General features: G+C 40.3%; 1 protein-coding gene across 1 annotated transcript in view; it reads right to left on the reverse strand.

The window, feature by feature from the left end:
* The window catches only part of LOC143285495 (NEDD4-like E3 ubiquitin-protein ligase WWP2), a 34303-nt gene extending 17277 nt beyond the window's left edge, over window positions 1-17026 (reverse strand). The window contains 14 exon segments of the mRNA XM_076592820.1: window positions 1318-1406; window positions 3006-3112; window positions 3115-3158; window positions 4835-4963; window positions 6646-6730; window positions 7270-7496; window positions 9563-9652; window positions 10285-10369; window positions 11472-11783; window positions 12298-12417; window positions 13266-13390; window positions 14151-14298; window positions 14745-14835; window positions 16813-17026. Of these exon segments, the coding sequence (XP_076448935.1) occupies window positions 1318-1406; window positions 3006-3112; window positions 3115-3158; window positions 4835-4963; window positions 6646-6730; window positions 7270-7496; window positions 9563-9652; window positions 10285-10369; window positions 11472-11783; window positions 12298-12417; window positions 13266-13390; window positions 14151-14298; window positions 14745-14802 (1619 nt within the window). The 5' untranslated portion in view covers window positions 14803-14835; window positions 16813-17026.
* Between the last annotated feature and the right edge of the window lie 229 nt (window positions 17027-17255).

Consider the following 17255-nt stretch of genomic DNA (forward strand, 5'->3'; position numbering starts at 1 on the left):
ATTTTAATTACAGCCCCTCCTTCTGTGTTTGTGGGCTACAACTTCCATGACCAACAAATGGACATTCACATGTATGACCCATTTTCACCACAGAGTTAGGCAGCACATGTGCTGTTTGTTTCTTTGATGTCAGGACAACTGTCTATGATGGACGGGGGGGGGGGGGGGGGCTGACCCTGAACTAGGATACTTACATGCAACATTTAAAACATGTTGTAAATGTATATATAAGTTGATCTCATTAGAACAAAAAATTGGGCACTGCTTGAACACATGTACATGATATGTTCCAGACTGCTCATCATCACTAACTGCTGTCACAATCTCAGAAGTCACTTCACCGATTCTGGATGTGACAATTACAGGGTCATTCACATCACCTCTGTAACCAAACAAAACAGATAGTCTAACAGACATGAGGAAAAACAAACACCAGCCAGCCCCCATTTTCTTGGCAACATGCAGCTGACTGACATATAACAAGAAACCAGGAACAAAAAACGACCACACCATGAAAGGAGTGCAGAAAAATTAAATTCACTGAAAAAAAAGAAGAGAAAATAACATTATCTGTTTTTAGGAGAAAAACAATATTGAAAGGAAAACTGTGACTTTGCAGCTTGGACCCTCACCCCCAAGAAAAATCTAAAATCTGTTACTCTTTCTGCGACTCTTTTCTATGAATTTGTTCCTGTGAGTTTTTGTCTTCCCATCACACACAAAACAGACAGGAGAGAAACCAGGTGGCATTGCGGGATCAGAGAAAACCTGACATGACCAGTAAAAACCAGACAGGGCCAGTCAAAACCAAACACAACTGGTCTTCTTTTTCTTCTTCTTCTTCTGCGTTCGTGGGCTGCAACTCCCACGTTCACTCGTATGCACACGAGTGGGCTTTTACGTGTATGACCGTTTTTACCCCGCCATGTAGGCAGCCATACTCCGTTTTCGGGGGTGTGCATGCTGGGTATGTTCTTGTTTCCATAACCCACCGAACGCTGACATGGATTACAGGATCTTTAACGTGCGTATTTGATCTTCTGCTTGCATATACACACGAAGGGGGTTCAGACACTAGCAGGTCTGCACATATGTTGACCTGGGAGATCGTAAAAATCTCCACCCTTCACCCACCAGACGCCGTCACCGTGATTCGAACCCGGGACCCTCAGATTGACAGTCCAACGCTTTAACCATTCGGCTATTGCGCCCGTCACACAACTGGTCAAAACCAAACGAAACCAGACACAACCAACCAGACACAACCAGCAAAACCAGACACAACCAGTCAATGTGAGAAACTTAACACAAGCTTACCTTGCCACACCCCCATAGTCCAGCCCTTCCTCCCCCTTGAAAATGATGTACAACCTTCGGCGCAGGTCAAAGGGCTGTAACCGCATGATCTGCAACACCATCACAGGACAGTAACACAACTGATAACACAAAACCAACACTCCAGCAAAAACCACTAAAAAGCAACAGCCAACGTAAACAGGCCACAGCCTACACACAGTATGCAATCATAAAAAATACATCTTTATCCACAAAAAAATAATTGTAAGTGAAACGAAACTATAACTAAAAAAGAAAGAAAAAACAAAATCTCAAAAAGATAATACTTTATTATCACCTCCTCAAGTTAAAGCATCAATTTGAAAACCTGCACACAAGAAAAAAAATGGAGTGTGAAGATCTGCCTACACTAATGGTGTGCAAGTATAAGAAGAGAAAGCTGACAACAGACAAACAGAGACAGGATATGAGACAGAGAATCAGAAGAGAAAGCTGACACAGACAAACAGAGACAGGATATGAGACAGAGAATCAGAAGAGAAAGCTGACACAGACAAACAGAGACAGGATATGAGACAGAGAATCAGAAGAGAAAGCTGATACAGACAACAGACAGGATATTAGACAGAGAATCAGAAGAGAAAGCTGACACAGACAGACAAAGACAGGATATTAGACAGAGAAACAGAAGAGAAAGCTGACACAGACAAACAGAGACAGGATATGAGACAGAGAATCAGAAGAGAAAGCTGATACAGACAAAGACAGGATATTATACAGAGAATCAGAAGAGAAAGCTGATACAGACAAACAAAGACAGGATATTAGACAGAGAAACAGAAGAGAAAGCTGACACAGACAAACAGAGACAGGATATGAGACAGAGAATCAGAAGAGAAAGCTGATACAGACAAACAAAGACAGGATATTATACAGAGAATCAGAAGAGAAAGCTGATACAGACAAACAAAGACAGGATATTATACAGAGAATCAGAAGAGAAAGCTGATACAGACAAACAAAGACAGGATATTAGACAGAGAAACAGAAGAGAAAGCTGACACAGACAAAGAAAGACAGGATATGAGACAGAGAATCAGAAGAGAAAGCCTACACAAACAAAGACAGGATATGAGACAGAGAATCAGAAGAGAAAGCCGACACAGACAAACAAAGACAGGATATGAGACAGAGAATCAGAAGAGAAAGCTGATACAGACAAACAAAGACAGGATATGAGACAGAGAATCAGAAGAGAAAGCTGACACAGACAAACAGAGACAGGATATGAGACAGAGAATCAGAAAAAAAGCCAACACAAACAGACAGGCAGAAGAATTACATTCTGGTGTGCACTTCTTTTTTTTTTATAAGCTTACACACATGTATACCTCTATGTGTGTGTAGGTGCCTGCATTATTTTGAGGGAATGTATTTCTGTGCGCATCAGTGAAGAAAAAAATATTTAAAAAAACAAATATATTTGTAGGAAGTTCACTGACACCTTTTCCTGTTCTTTGTGCAGAAATATCTTTATATATATATATATTATATACAATATATATATATACACACAGTGCTTCATCTCAAATTGTGGAAGAACCATTGTTAGATTTTAATGTCCACCCCCCCACCTCCTCCCACCCCCCCTGACCCTTCAAAGAGGTTTACTAAACTATGCATAATAGAGTTCTCAGAAAATGACCCACCTGTGCAAAAGAGTCTTCAAAGAGGTTTTCTCTGGACACATTGATTTTGACATGGCCAGGTAGGGCGTTGGAGTGACACAGGTAACGGAACTGCCCCAGTTTCCATCGAAGCTTCGTTCATACTGGATGGGTACACCATAGGCTCCTTTGGGCCTGACAACACAAAGGTCAAGTCCCTCACTGCATAGATGGGACCAACTTGTTTTTCTGCTCTATAACAAGGCAAAGCTCAGGCCATGGATCAAGAAAATAAAAAGAGAGGGGAGCTAAAAGTAAGAAACACTGACATGACGCAGAGCTAGAAAGATTGCAAAACTTGGAAAAGGAGGGGAAACTATGTGTTGTCACGATATACCAAGATTTCAAGTATTCTGATGAATGGAATGACAAGGACTGATATGAAGGAATAACAAAAACAAATCAATTATTACTTAGAAAAAGATATACTTAACAACATGATTAAGTCAGTAAACAAAGTAAACTTACTGATATACAAGTGACATGAAAATAAGCATTTAAAACGGTAAAGAAATGTATTATGAAAAAATGATACAATCAAGCACAAAAGTAAAAGAACAATTCATTATCATGAATAACAGTACTTTTAGAAAAATATGTAATTAAGCACATAACTAGGGAAACAAAATGAATTTGTTAACACTAGTTCCATAGAAAAAATGTATAATTAAGCACATAACTAAGTAAACAAGTATACCACAATAGTTATCAATAAGCAAACACACAAGTAAGTGAACAAAAGAAATACATTCATATAAATACTTGGACTGAGAAAAAAATACAAAAGACAGGAATCAGACCCCTGCCAGAGTCTGCACTAGTGGGTCATGGTTAAGTATGTGTAGTTAAAATACAAAATTAAGCACAAAAACTAAGAAAACCAAATGAACGGTTTGAACACAGCGATGAACTGTGTAATTCACACACACATACACACAAAAAACGCAAGCAAACCAGCCTGCATCCAGTGGACCTTCACCAAACAGTTGGAAGACCTCGACTTCGCGGACGACATCAGTCTCCTCTCCCACACGAAACAACACGCACAGGAAAAGTTAGACCGCGTCGCAATAGAGGCAGAGAAGACCGGCCTCAGGATCAACATCGGAAAGACAGAGATCCTACGCATCAACAACAAGCAGCAAGACCCAGTCCGATTACAGCAGGAAGAGATCAAAGAAGTGGAAAAGTTCACATATCTGGGCAGCGTAGTGAGCAAGGCTGGTGGAGCAGACGATGACATCAAGAGCCGCATCAATAAAGCGAGACACGCCTTCAGAACTCTCCGACCCATCTGGCAATCTTCAGCCCTCTCACTTCACAACAAGATCAGAATATTTAACACCAACGTCAAGTCAGTCATGCTGTACGGCTCAGAGACATGGCGCACTACCCAAGACCAACAGGAACAAACTCCAGACATTTGTCAACAGATGCCTGCGCAACATCCTGAACATCAGGTGGCCTGAAATCATCTCAAATGAAGACCTCTGGGACAGAACCAAACAAGCACCCATAGAAGAAGAAATCAAAAAGAGAAAGTGGGGGTGGATAGGCCACACGTTGCGCAAGTCACCACTCAACATCACTCGCCAGGCACTTGACTGGAACCCCCAAGGCAAACGCAAAGTTGGCAGACCCAGGCAGACTTGGAGAAGAAGTACGGACACTGAAGTGAAGGCAGCCGGAATGACGTGGGCCCAGATAAAGAGGATCGCCCCAAACCGTGTCCGTTGGAGGAGTGCTGTTGCGGCCCTTTGTTCCCGAGCGGAGCTATAGGCATAAACAAAACAAACCAGCCTGCGACTAACCCTTTGGAGGGTCCTCCCCGAGGGTCTTGGAATGTGGTTGTGCGCGTGTTATGATCCACGAAATAACGCACTCCTTCCTGCGTGTAGCGCATCTCCCAGCCTTCTGGTAAGGGATCTTCCTGCATGATTCTGCATCACAAAGCATGCATATAAGTGTCTTCTATGGAATGTGCACACTCACAAAGCATGAACACTCATAGTTTCTATGGAATGTACAGACTCACACAGCATGAACATACATGTACTATATGGAATGTAGACTCACACAGCGTGAACACGTGTATTCTATAAAATGTACATACTCATACAGCATGAACATACGTGTATTCTATGAAACATACCAACTCATACAGCATGAACATACATGTATTCTAAGAATTGTACACACTCATACAGCACAAACATACATGTATTCTAAGAAATGTTCAGATTCACACAGCATGAACACACATATGTAATTTATAAAATGCACATTCACACAGATGAACACATGTATTTTAGGTAATGTTCAGACTCTAGCAGAACACACATGTATTCTATGGAATATACACACTCACACAACGTAAAAACATGTGTATTCTATGGAATGTTCAAGTCATAAGTGGATAGTAGTTTGCACATGACAGGAATGTCAGACCTCTGCCGGAGTCTGCACTAGTGGGTCACGGTTAAGTATGTGCAAATAAATGTACAAATTTACACAGCGTAAACTCATGTATTCTATGGAATGTTTAGGCGTATACAGTACGAATATACATGTGTTCTATGGAAGTACAGACTCCCGCAGTATGAACATGTGCATTCTATGGAATGTAAACACACAAACACACAGAGCATATATACTATGGAATACACACTCACATAGCGTGAATACATGTGTATTCTATGGAATGTACACACTCCAACAGCATGCACACACATGTAGTCTATGTACTACACACAGCACAGACACATGTATTCTGTGGTGTGTATGGTATGCTATGGTTCTTTGGTAAGCCAAATTTTGTGTCAACACACACAGTATATTCCAGAGAAATGGATTTATTCAAGCTTACCACAGACACACACATACATAAGTATATACATACATACACAGACATACAGACAACTGAAACAGGATCATTACATACTGTGTTTACATTACAGAAAAAAGGACCAACCAAGCACCAGAAATCCATCAACCCTGAAAACAAAAAAGGAAAAATACCCACCCTTAGACAAAAGAAATCAACTTTCAAGACAAGAAAATGAACGATCAGATTTCAAGACAAGAGAGGCAAGGCCTTCAAGACTCACTTGTGATAAATTAAGTCCCCTAGCATTAATTACAGAGTAATTTCCCTTTTTTACTATCTGCACCAAAACGTTTGCAAAATAAATAAAAATTCCATGCTTAGCAAAAGAAGTTCCTGTTTGAACAAAAAATGATAATAATGACTCCTCTTGTTGTTGTGTCAGAATAAGAGGTCAAAGTGCCAAGTTTAGAGAATACAAAAAATATAAATATAACAGTAAAGTGCAGTTTGCATATAATTAGGCTTCTTTTTTTATTTTTTTGTGCCCATCCCAGAGGTGCAATATTGTTTTAAACAAGATGACTGGAAAGAACTGAATTTTTCCTATTTTTATGCCAAATTTGGTGTCAACTGACAAAGTATTTGCAGAGAAAATGTCAATGTTAAAGTTTACCACGGACACAGACACACGGACACACACACGACACACACACACACACACAGACAACCGAACACCGGGTTAAAACACAGACTCACTTTGTTTACACAAGTGAGTCAAAAAAAAGCACAGCATACCCTTGAGTGCGGGGGTCTTCCCACTGTGTGTTCTGTTCTTGTGATGACAAAGTACACCCGTCCCGCCTAGGGTCCGTTCTTTTCTCTGAAAATCAAACTGACGTTTTCATATCAAATCAAATGAAATGATACATTTCTTAACACAGGCCAGGAGAGAAAAAGAGCTGGAAGGAAACAGGTGGACATTTGTAAATAGCTTGTATGTAAGAGAACAAAAGAAACTGCACTGAAAAAAACCCTCACCTTTTTTGTACAAAGTTTCTACTTTTGTATACAAGTAAGGAGAGAATACTTTGAAAATCTTTCTATATTTAAGGGAAGATGCATTTACATACCTAAATCTTTCCTTGTGTTCATTATTTTGCGGTACATTAAATCCTTTTAAATGAATTCATCCTTTCATTGCGTTGGATAAAGAAACATGCACATGCACACACATACAAACACACAAACACTGAGCCACACACACACACACACCACACAACACACAACACACACACACAGAATCACACACACACACACACACAAAACACACAACACACAGAATCAAACACACACACACACACACACACACACACACACACACACACACACACACACACACACACACACACAGAGTCTCACCCCATCCGTCAGGAAGTGGCCCCAGGGGATCATTGTCTGTGGTGGGCTGTGGATTCTGAGGGAACAGGAACCGCTGGTTCATGGCATCCATAGTGCGGTTGTTGCGCCACTGCTGCCAGTTGTTCCAGTTGGTCACCATCTCTGTGTTGGGGCGCTGCCATGTTGTGGTGCGTGTGTTGTGGTCCACGTAGTACACACGCCCCCGCTGATCCACACGCCTCTCCCACCTACCGTGATGATCATAATGACAATGACAATTTGTATCAATATAGCGCTGAATCTTGTGCAGAGACAAATCAAAGCGCTTTCACACCAGTCATTCACACGCATGCATAACTCTTCACTGGAGAATCTGAAGACAAGGAAGAGGCTGGGGATGGAGGCTATCTTGGGAAGAGATGCGTTTTAAGGCCAGATTTAAAAGACCCGAGTGTGGCGTAGACCTGACGAAGTGAAAGAGGAAGTTCATTCCAAATGCAAGGTCCAGAGACAAAGAAAGAACAGCGGCCAAAAGTGTAGTGTTTGAATCTGGCTATGCAGAAAGAGAGTGGATCTGAAGCTGATCGAGAAGTGAGTGCAAAGCCCCTCACAATATCATTACAACAATGTAAGCAAGCTTGCTTATGGGCAAAACTGCCAAGTGAAAGTGGGAGCTTTACCATCTATGGTCTCTCCACTGCAGTGGGTATTTAATTTACAGTTTAGTCTTTTCAGAAAGACTATGTTCTCAAACTAGGGAGGCAAGACTGCACTGGCTCTTAGTGCTGCATCCATGGGGACTAGTTGGCTTTTGGGCATCATCCCAATGCCAACTGTCCTGAATCCCTCTTGGCTGGAGACTGGGGCAAGACTCTCCATTATAATCAAGTTATAGCCCAGAATGTCGGGACAACAGTTGCCTCCTTTGCTGTTTTGATGATCACAGTCGGACATGACTATCCTTAAAAAAAAAATACAGTATTTATATAGCACAAACTCTCCATATAATCGGCTCATGTAAACAATAGTGCACAAACGCAAATAACAGCAGATGAGGACATAGAAGAGAATCTATATACTACAAACTGCAAATATGAACAATCATATCAAAAAGTACAAAATATTCCCTACGCACACACAAACACACATACTCACACGTGCACAGAACACTCACTCACACACACACACACTGCATGAAGGCTACTATACACAAAGAAAAACAACAAACAACATACTGAATTTCACTCAATAATAATTATGTCTCCTCAGCCTGATTACAACATCACACCGATTACTACATCAACACAGCACTCTTCCTGCATTATATTACATCTGTAATCTGAAGTGTTCTTATAATTATGTTTTACATAACAGCAATATGGACCAGAGATTCCAAGGACAACTACCAAAACAACTAACCCTCAAATGACAGTCACTCATTGCATCTCTCCACAGAATCACCAAAGTATCTGCAACTACTGCAGAAAGACTTTGCCCAAATTCATAGCAACCTTTGCCCCTTTCCTACCATGGTTTTGTGACAACTTTCAAACAAAGCTGGACTAAAGAAATTTTAAGATGTCAGCTTCTAACTTGGTCTTGCACTTATGGTTCAAATTACAAGCATGAATACCCACTCAAAACAGTTCAGATCAGCTTACAAAAACACATGGTGTCTTCAGATGGAAGTACTGTTAGTGGAAATTACACATATAGATGACAATATCTTTTTCCAACTCCCATGGTATCTCTTATGGTCCTGACACGCAGCTCCAAAAACTACATATTCTTGAACCAAATGTAGTGTCAAAGCCTTAACAAAATCTTCTTCTTCTTCTTCTTCTTTTTCTGCATTTGTGGGCAGAAACTCTATTGTTCACTTGTATATATATAAATGAGTGGGCTGTCATATCCATAACCGTTTTTACCCCACTTAGTAGGAAGCCATACTCCGTTTCTGTGGGCATGCATTCTCTGAATGTTCTTGTCTCCAATAACCCATTGAACTCTCAACAAGTATTACAGGATACTTAACGTGTACATTTGATCTTCTGCATGTGCACAGACATGAATGGGGTTCAGGCAACAGCTGGTCTGGCCATCTGTTCACATGGGAGATCAGAAATCAAAACCCTAAGACTGAAAGTCCCAACACTTTTATCACCCAGGTGCTGTGCCCATCACACAATTTTCTACTTAGAATGTTTGACACAAACTGTTTTTCAGACATAGATGTTGATACAGGTCACAGATGTGTTACACAACACCACAAGCAATGTTCTGACAGTGAAGGAGTCAGGCAGACAGCACTCACCCTGGTGGCAGCGGCCGCTCCCAGGTTGTGGTCCTGGTGTTGTGGTCCACGTAATACGTTCTGCCTTGACTGTCCTTCCTCATCTCCCATCTGACACACACACACACACACATTTAGTACAGGTCCTTAAATAAAGTGATTATCTCATTGCTTACATCAAGCTAATAGTATGGTTACATACTGGCACACTGTTAACAGAAAATAGACGCATTAAAGTGTGTTATATAAACAGACATATATACATATAGACAGATCGATCGATAGACAGATGAATAGATAGATAGATTATCATTATATAATCTGTATGATCATTTCTGTACATGTCTCCCTGTGAACAAGGCAATAAAGCTGAAAATTTTTGACAATTCTAATTTGCTACATAGACTGTTATCAAATTTATCAGTTTATATGTATGCAGAAAAAAAAGCCCACCAAAAGCAGCAAAAATTACACACACACACACACACACACACACACACACACACACATACACAAAGATGCACGCACGCACGCACGCACGCACACACACACACACATACACACACACAGACACACTCTTGCGCGCGCGCACACACACACACACACATGCACGCGCGCACACACACACGCACACACACATACGCCCACACACACACACATACACACACCAACACACACACACACCCACACACCCACACACACACACACAAAGACACACACACACACACACACACACTACCCACCCAGTAGGCAGGGGATGCTCAGGGTCTGCAGGAGAGGCAGTGCTGCCATCCCCTGAGGTGGGAAGAGGGGGACCCCCTGGAGAAGCTGCAACACAAACATGGCCATCACCAGTGCACCAATGCACAAGACGCTAGTGCAAGAACACTTTATTAAGTGCAAGAATACGAAACTACACAAGATACATGTGCAAGAATACTTTATTAAGTGCATGAATACTTTACCATATCTTAAAGAGAAATGGCCAAGAACACTTTATCATGTGCACGAATACTTTACTATCTCAGAGAAATGGCCAAGAACACTTTATTAAGTGCACAAATACTTTACTATCTACACAAGATACAAGTGCAAGAACACTTTATTTAGTGCAAGAATACTTTACTGTCTTTAAAAGAGAAATTGTTGACACATTTGCCTGCAAAAAGGCAACACGTGCATCAGCTCCGCAGAACAACACAAAGCCCTGCCATGCTCCAACATCCTAACAAGAACACCCATAGTTTGTAAACATTTGCCCAACACAGCTAACCTCATATGAGCACCCTGAGAAACATCAATTTAAAAAAAAATTTTAAATGCACAAAAGTCTAGGACCAGTCTTAGATTTACTTTCGCATTCGTGCTGGAGAGGACAACAGTTCACTGAGGGACACAGATGGAGATACTGTTGACTGATGCACAAAATCTGAGAACCCTAGCACTTTTCCAACTTTTCAGCCATGTACACCAGCAGGAATGAAATTAAAAATCTGTCATACTTGCCTCATCGAGTCTACTGAAATGGAATGTCATTTCAAATGCAACAGTAACTCCCAGTGTTAAAGTTAAAATTAGATTTCAATCCTTTGCAAAGGGACAAGGACCAAACTATATTCCATGTTCAATTCTTAAAGTGTTGGGTCATGAGACTGTCTTTGAGCTTTATTTCACAGATCACTGGATACCAGTCACCCCAGAAATGGGCAAAAGCAGACCCTCACAATTACAGACCAGTTTAGTCTTAGCAGTAACTTTTATTATCTCATAAAGAGTAATTATGCCACCTGCAACAATGCAAACAGTTAAAATAGAAGCAATACACATATATGTTAAAGACAGAAATATTAGAGCACCGCACATCCCTTTTGCTAATGCACTTAACACTGTAACAAACAACCAACACCCTCCCTGTGTACCGCCAACTCACCAGCTCCCTCAGTGCTGGCGCCATTCTGCGCAGGATTGGCAGGAGGACTGCCAGCAGGGGCACCAGGGGGCGCTGCAACCTGCGGAGGTGTGGAAGGGCTGAGTGCTGTGGAAGCCGGCGGTGAAGGCATGGAGTGACGATTGGTGGGTTGCGCAGGTCGGGGAGGGGCACTGGAAGCCTGACCGGCAGCATTGCCGCTTCGAGGGCTGCGTCCTGCCCCTCTGCCCTCTGGGGAGGTGGAGGTGGTGGAGGAGGAGGAGGAGGAGGTGGGGGTGTTGGAGGTGCCGTTGGGGATTGAGGAGGATCTGGGGCCTGTTGAAGTGTAGTTGAATCAATGATGTAAATTAGTGGCTGGAATCTGTGTGTGTGTGTGTGTGTGTGTGTGAGCGCATGCACTTGGAACCTATATAGTTTTCTCTCTTGCTGAACTGATGTTAAAACAAGAAAGAAGACCACGACTAGAGAATGACAGTCACACGATCAGCTCTCAGATGACATTTATATAATTTTAATGTAAATTCATACCACAGAACACAAGTATGTTAAACAATAACTTATTTCTAATATCATTTTCTGCCATAAATTTACTAAACACCAGGACACGTTTTTCTATTCTAGACTTGTTAATTCAATTCCAGATAGCTTCCAGTTCTGATGGCCTAGTGATATATCATGCTAGTGCACCACTAAACATAATAAAGCCTATTTTTACACATAACACACTGAACACAAATGTTTGCTGGATTACTTCGTGCAAACTTCAACACCAACTCTCTATCTCTCTTAAACCCCCATCTCCATTCCCCAAACAGCAAAGAATACTTACCATTGTTTGTCTTCTTTGGGAACCGTCTCAAGTTGACCTCTAGTCCATGCAAAATCACACTGATCTCCCCATGTTTGCCTTTCTCTCCTTTCAGATCAAAGGTCCTCCTCAGATTGTCCACTGCAAAGATACCAACATACATTTAGATTTATGTACGTTTGCAAGTTTACATGAGTGTGATTTTTTCAGCAGATTTGGAAAAAGTTTATCAGTATGCAAGATTTGACGCTGTCTTGACAATAAAATCAAGGGTGCTAATGTATGCAGAGATACCAACCCCTGTCAAGCGTTTCTAGGAACAATCAGGAAATTTGGAAGGAACATTTTGAATTTGGTAAGAAACAGTCGGACTCTCAACCACATCAGGAAACAGGCACAGATGCTGTTTGACGGTGACGCAACTTGATTTAGCCACATTCTCTCTTGTTTGGGCAAACAATTAAGCTGATTGGTCCACTCAACGCTGTTTCAATGTAAACACACATGCAGTTAGCTGAGCATCATCACATGAGACCAAGCTTAGTAGAGACTGCCCTGGCATCATGATCGATAAGTCTAGAGCGTCTGGGTAATGTTACGACAGGAAAGCTTGTAACCAATCTATATAGTCGAAAATGAACTCATCGGAACAATTTTGACATTGGCATAACGTCGGAACAAACAGCGACTGAGCGTAACAAAATACTGCAAAATCTTAACAGCTGACATCTCTGTGTATGCGTCTATTTCATCCCTTCAGAACCCCCTGTACTCATTGTTCTCAATTCTATGCCTATGATCACTGAAACTATTCGTACATAAAACTTTGTGAATAAAAATGTATTTCATTAGTGCAAGGTCTCGCTTTCCAAAGCTGAACCATAGTGGTTATGAATTCACTGCCCAAATGACTGTAAAAGGCTTTTGGAACTTTAAACCATTAAATTCTTTAACCCCCACACCCCCAACCACCTTTCCAAGTTACTCACACTTTCCATTGTTCTCCTCCAGAAGGGAGTAGAGGATGATGGTGACCTGACCCACCAGGCTGTCCGTACGAATGCTGTTTGAACTCAGCACACGCAGCTCCAGCTTGGAATATGGTGTGACAAGTCTGTAATCACACAGAAAAAAAACACAACTAGGAGAACGCTAAGTGTGAAACCGACAGTCTGAGCATACTGTTATCCACAGAAACATCAAAAACTATAAAGGCATCATATACATACAGTCTAAACAGACAGTTAAACACATTAACACCTACATCTGTAAGGGAATCAAGTATGTGACAACCAGTCTAAATATACTGTTATATTTATAATCAGTGCTTGCAGGGCAAAATGACAGCCTGAACAGCCCAGGTTGTAATTATATGTAGGTTTAGTAACCAAGGCCAGCCTGAACAGACAACATAATTATGAGGTGTTGAATAATGATGGGATTGTGTAGTCTGTCCCCCCCCCCTCCCACACACACACACACACACATTACAGGGATTGGGAGAATGGAATAACTAGTGTGAACAAATTATCATGCTAAGAACTGTCAAATTCATCTTAGCTTCAAGTTCAAGCATGTATACAGCAACAATTTGGAGAATGAAGCAAACAGCTTATGAAACCCATACCAAGCACACATCACACACACACACACACACACACACACACACACACACACACACACAATGATGCACACAACTAAGACTGGCATAAAAACAGGCTCAAAAACCTGCAACAAAAGAATACTCCACTGACCATGGTTACAAATGAAACAAAACAACATCTACTAGAAAGTTTTTATAAACCACTCCCAGCTCATTGCCAAACTGTATGTTTCGGCATCCCTCCCTCTGTGTGTGAGCCACTGTTACGTACACTGTGAAGTGTTCTTCCCATTTTGGCGTAGTGGTTTTCTTCACCACCTCAGTTTTGCGTGGTGGCTGTCCATCAACAACAAGCTCCAAGTATGGGTCAGGTTTGGAGGAGAACAGTCCTCCCACTGCAGTGAGCTTGGCAGACAGGACTGTGGATTAAAAAAAACAAAAGCTTTATTACAAATAAGAAGAAGAAAAACAAAAAAGAAAAGAAAGAGCATGTAATGATGTATCAATAATGTTCTCTACTGGCCAATAATGACAGACAACAAAGATTTTCTTCTTTTTTTTTTTCTTTTTTTTTTTACTGATTACTATTACACAGGGGGGAAAAAAGCAACAAATAGGGCACTGTCTCTTTCAGTTTCATCACTGTATTTAATGTATAAATTACACAAAATTCAGCACAACAGCATCTGAGCATATTCATCACTTTTGAATTATTTTAAATCCTGTATAAAAGCTCATTTTGTCAATCTCTCTACAACCATCTCCACTCTGATGCCAGCCCATCAGCACAGGTTACCTCTCTAAGTTCATACAGTATAAATCATAACAAACCACGCCAATATGGCAATAGTCAGGGCATACATACTAGTAATCTGCAGCTGTGAAAGAGGACTGGGCGATGCACCTCCGGCTGCTTCTCCCATGGTCTGTACCACTCACACTGCAATCTGCATGCCCTGAACACATCAACCAACTTGTTGGCTGGCATTCACCATCTCCTTGGTTACTTATCTAATTCTAAGTATCATACATGTATACTATTTTCAACTTTGGTCGCTGCCCTTCCAAAGTTTTCTGTAACCAAACTTTTTTTTTCTTTTTTTCCCTTGTAATGTTATATCTCTCATAATGAATTTCTCATCATCATCATCATCATCACCAGAAGTTTGCATAGTTCACACACATATATATATTATATATATATCACAACAGACAAAATACATCGTTAACACATTAGACAGGTGCAGAAAACTACAGCAACAATTCATTTGCAAGGGTATTTCTATTTCTTAACATATAGTATCAGTATAAAGAAGAGAAGAAAGAATGTGAAAAGAAATAAACAATTATCAAATAAGTAAACAAACAAATGGACAGAAAAATTACCAGTTCTAATAAAAAAAAAAATTAATTTTACCAATTGTCTAACATTAATTTTTTTTTTTATGGCATGTATCAAATATGTCACATAAGACAGCCACTTTGTTTTAAAATCTTGTATGCTGCAATGTATTCTTGCGTTGTGATCTATTCTTTACTAGTGCCAGGAAATGTATCTTTCAAAAGGTACTAGGTTGTGTCTCCATTTATCAGATCTTCTACTTTTTTCTTCATAAATCTATGTACACTTTTCCAAGTAGTATCAGAAAGTCATATACTGTATCAGTCACACATTTTGAGCCATGCCAAACAATTCCATGCTTTTGTTTATTTCTATACTGGTACATGTTAGACATGCCACCTTAAGCAGTTCTTCAAACCTCTGCCAAAAGAGTTTTGAATGTTCACATCTCCAAAATGTGTGTTAAATATTGTTCTTTTCATTGCTGCAAAAATCACAATAGCTATCATTCACAACCCCGTTCCATTCCTAGGGTTATATATTATACAAACAAAGCTGGAGCTATTTCAACTTAATATCTAGAATTTTACTTATTCTATATAGTGCCCTTTTGTATGAAATTTCTGTTTCCACTTTCTCTGACTACTTTGGGCAAGAATTTGGAAGTTTGTCATCTGATGTAACTGTAAGATTACTAAGAATGTCACAGAATAATATACAGTTCCTTCGGGTACCAAATATATTATTTCCAACACAATGGGGGTATCATGTGTACAGTTGTCTGGTATGCTCAACTTTCTGTGTTGTACATGTTCTCTGACTGATACTTTGCAGCTATTTAAATGTTATAAAATGAACATCCATTCCATATTTCCTGTTAAATTCATCTCTGTAATCAAATTTTGGTTCTTTCAATCAAATTTGGCCAAGCAGAGCAAACTGATAGGCCCAGTTTGCATCAGTTTGACATGGTATTGTATATGACACAGAACACTACACTACAGATACTGCCTGCATAAATCCACAGACCTGTCTCAGTCCCCAATTTTCACATCATACAAATTACAATTACCATTACTTTCTTCCCATCCAACCAATCCAACATTTCAACTGATCAGTCAACCTGAGTGAGTAGATGCATTGTGTGTGTGTGTGTGTGTGTGTGTGTGTGTGTGTGTGTGTGTACTGTACTGTACTGATGACAGTTTCTTTCCGAACATTTCTAACTAAAGATAGCTTTTCACAATCGAAACATAGTTTCTTTTCCTGTGAACATTACTGTATCAATTGAAAACTTCACTGCCTGATGCCCCAACTTAATACCTAACCACTAGCATCGTGTAGCGACTGAAAATGTGTGCACAGCTGAACCGCGCCCTTCTGTATTCGAAGAGGGAAATTAAGATTCATTCATTGAGTCAACTGAATGACTGGAGACAATATTTATTCACAGCGACACCAGTCACCACAGAAGACGATTTTTGTGTAATTTATACCACAAACGTGTGAGAAAATAATAAACATTGTGACTTTAGTGAAGTGTGTGTGGATAACTCGTTTATTCCGAGATACATGTAAGCATTCTACTCACGAGTTATGTTGTTGACGATAGCAGACAGACGATGTATGTAGCAACACGTTCTTTGGATTGCTTTAGCCGATCATATTGGTAATCCCATGCAAGACTCGTTGGTGTAAAAAATATTTTAAGTTATGTAGAGTGTAAGAAAACACATCAAAGGCCGACGTGAATGCACCAGATCTCCGAATACGGATGTTTCACTCACAAGTTGACCACCATAACAGATCACGTGACCTATGATGTAAAAATAAAAACAAAATAAAAAAAGATGTTTGATTATTTTCAATGTAATATCATTTTTGAAACTACTGAACTCTGATTACATATTAACAGGTCTAAGAGTCAAGAGACTATTCTGAACTGATTTTTAAAAAGTATTTGCAAGTACCATTGTTTGGTGGCGATGCATTCAAAGTTTCATCTACAGATTCAAAACCGCCTGAAACATTGAA

The sequence above is a fragment of the Babylonia areolata genome, chromosome 9 (genome assembly GCF_041734735.1).
Source record: "Babylonia areolata isolate BAREFJ2019XMU chromosome 9, ASM4173473v1, whole genome shotgun sequence".
Classification (NCBI taxonomy): domain Eukaryota; kingdom Metazoa; phylum Mollusca; class Gastropoda; order Neogastropoda; family Buccinidae; genus Babylonia; species Babylonia areolata.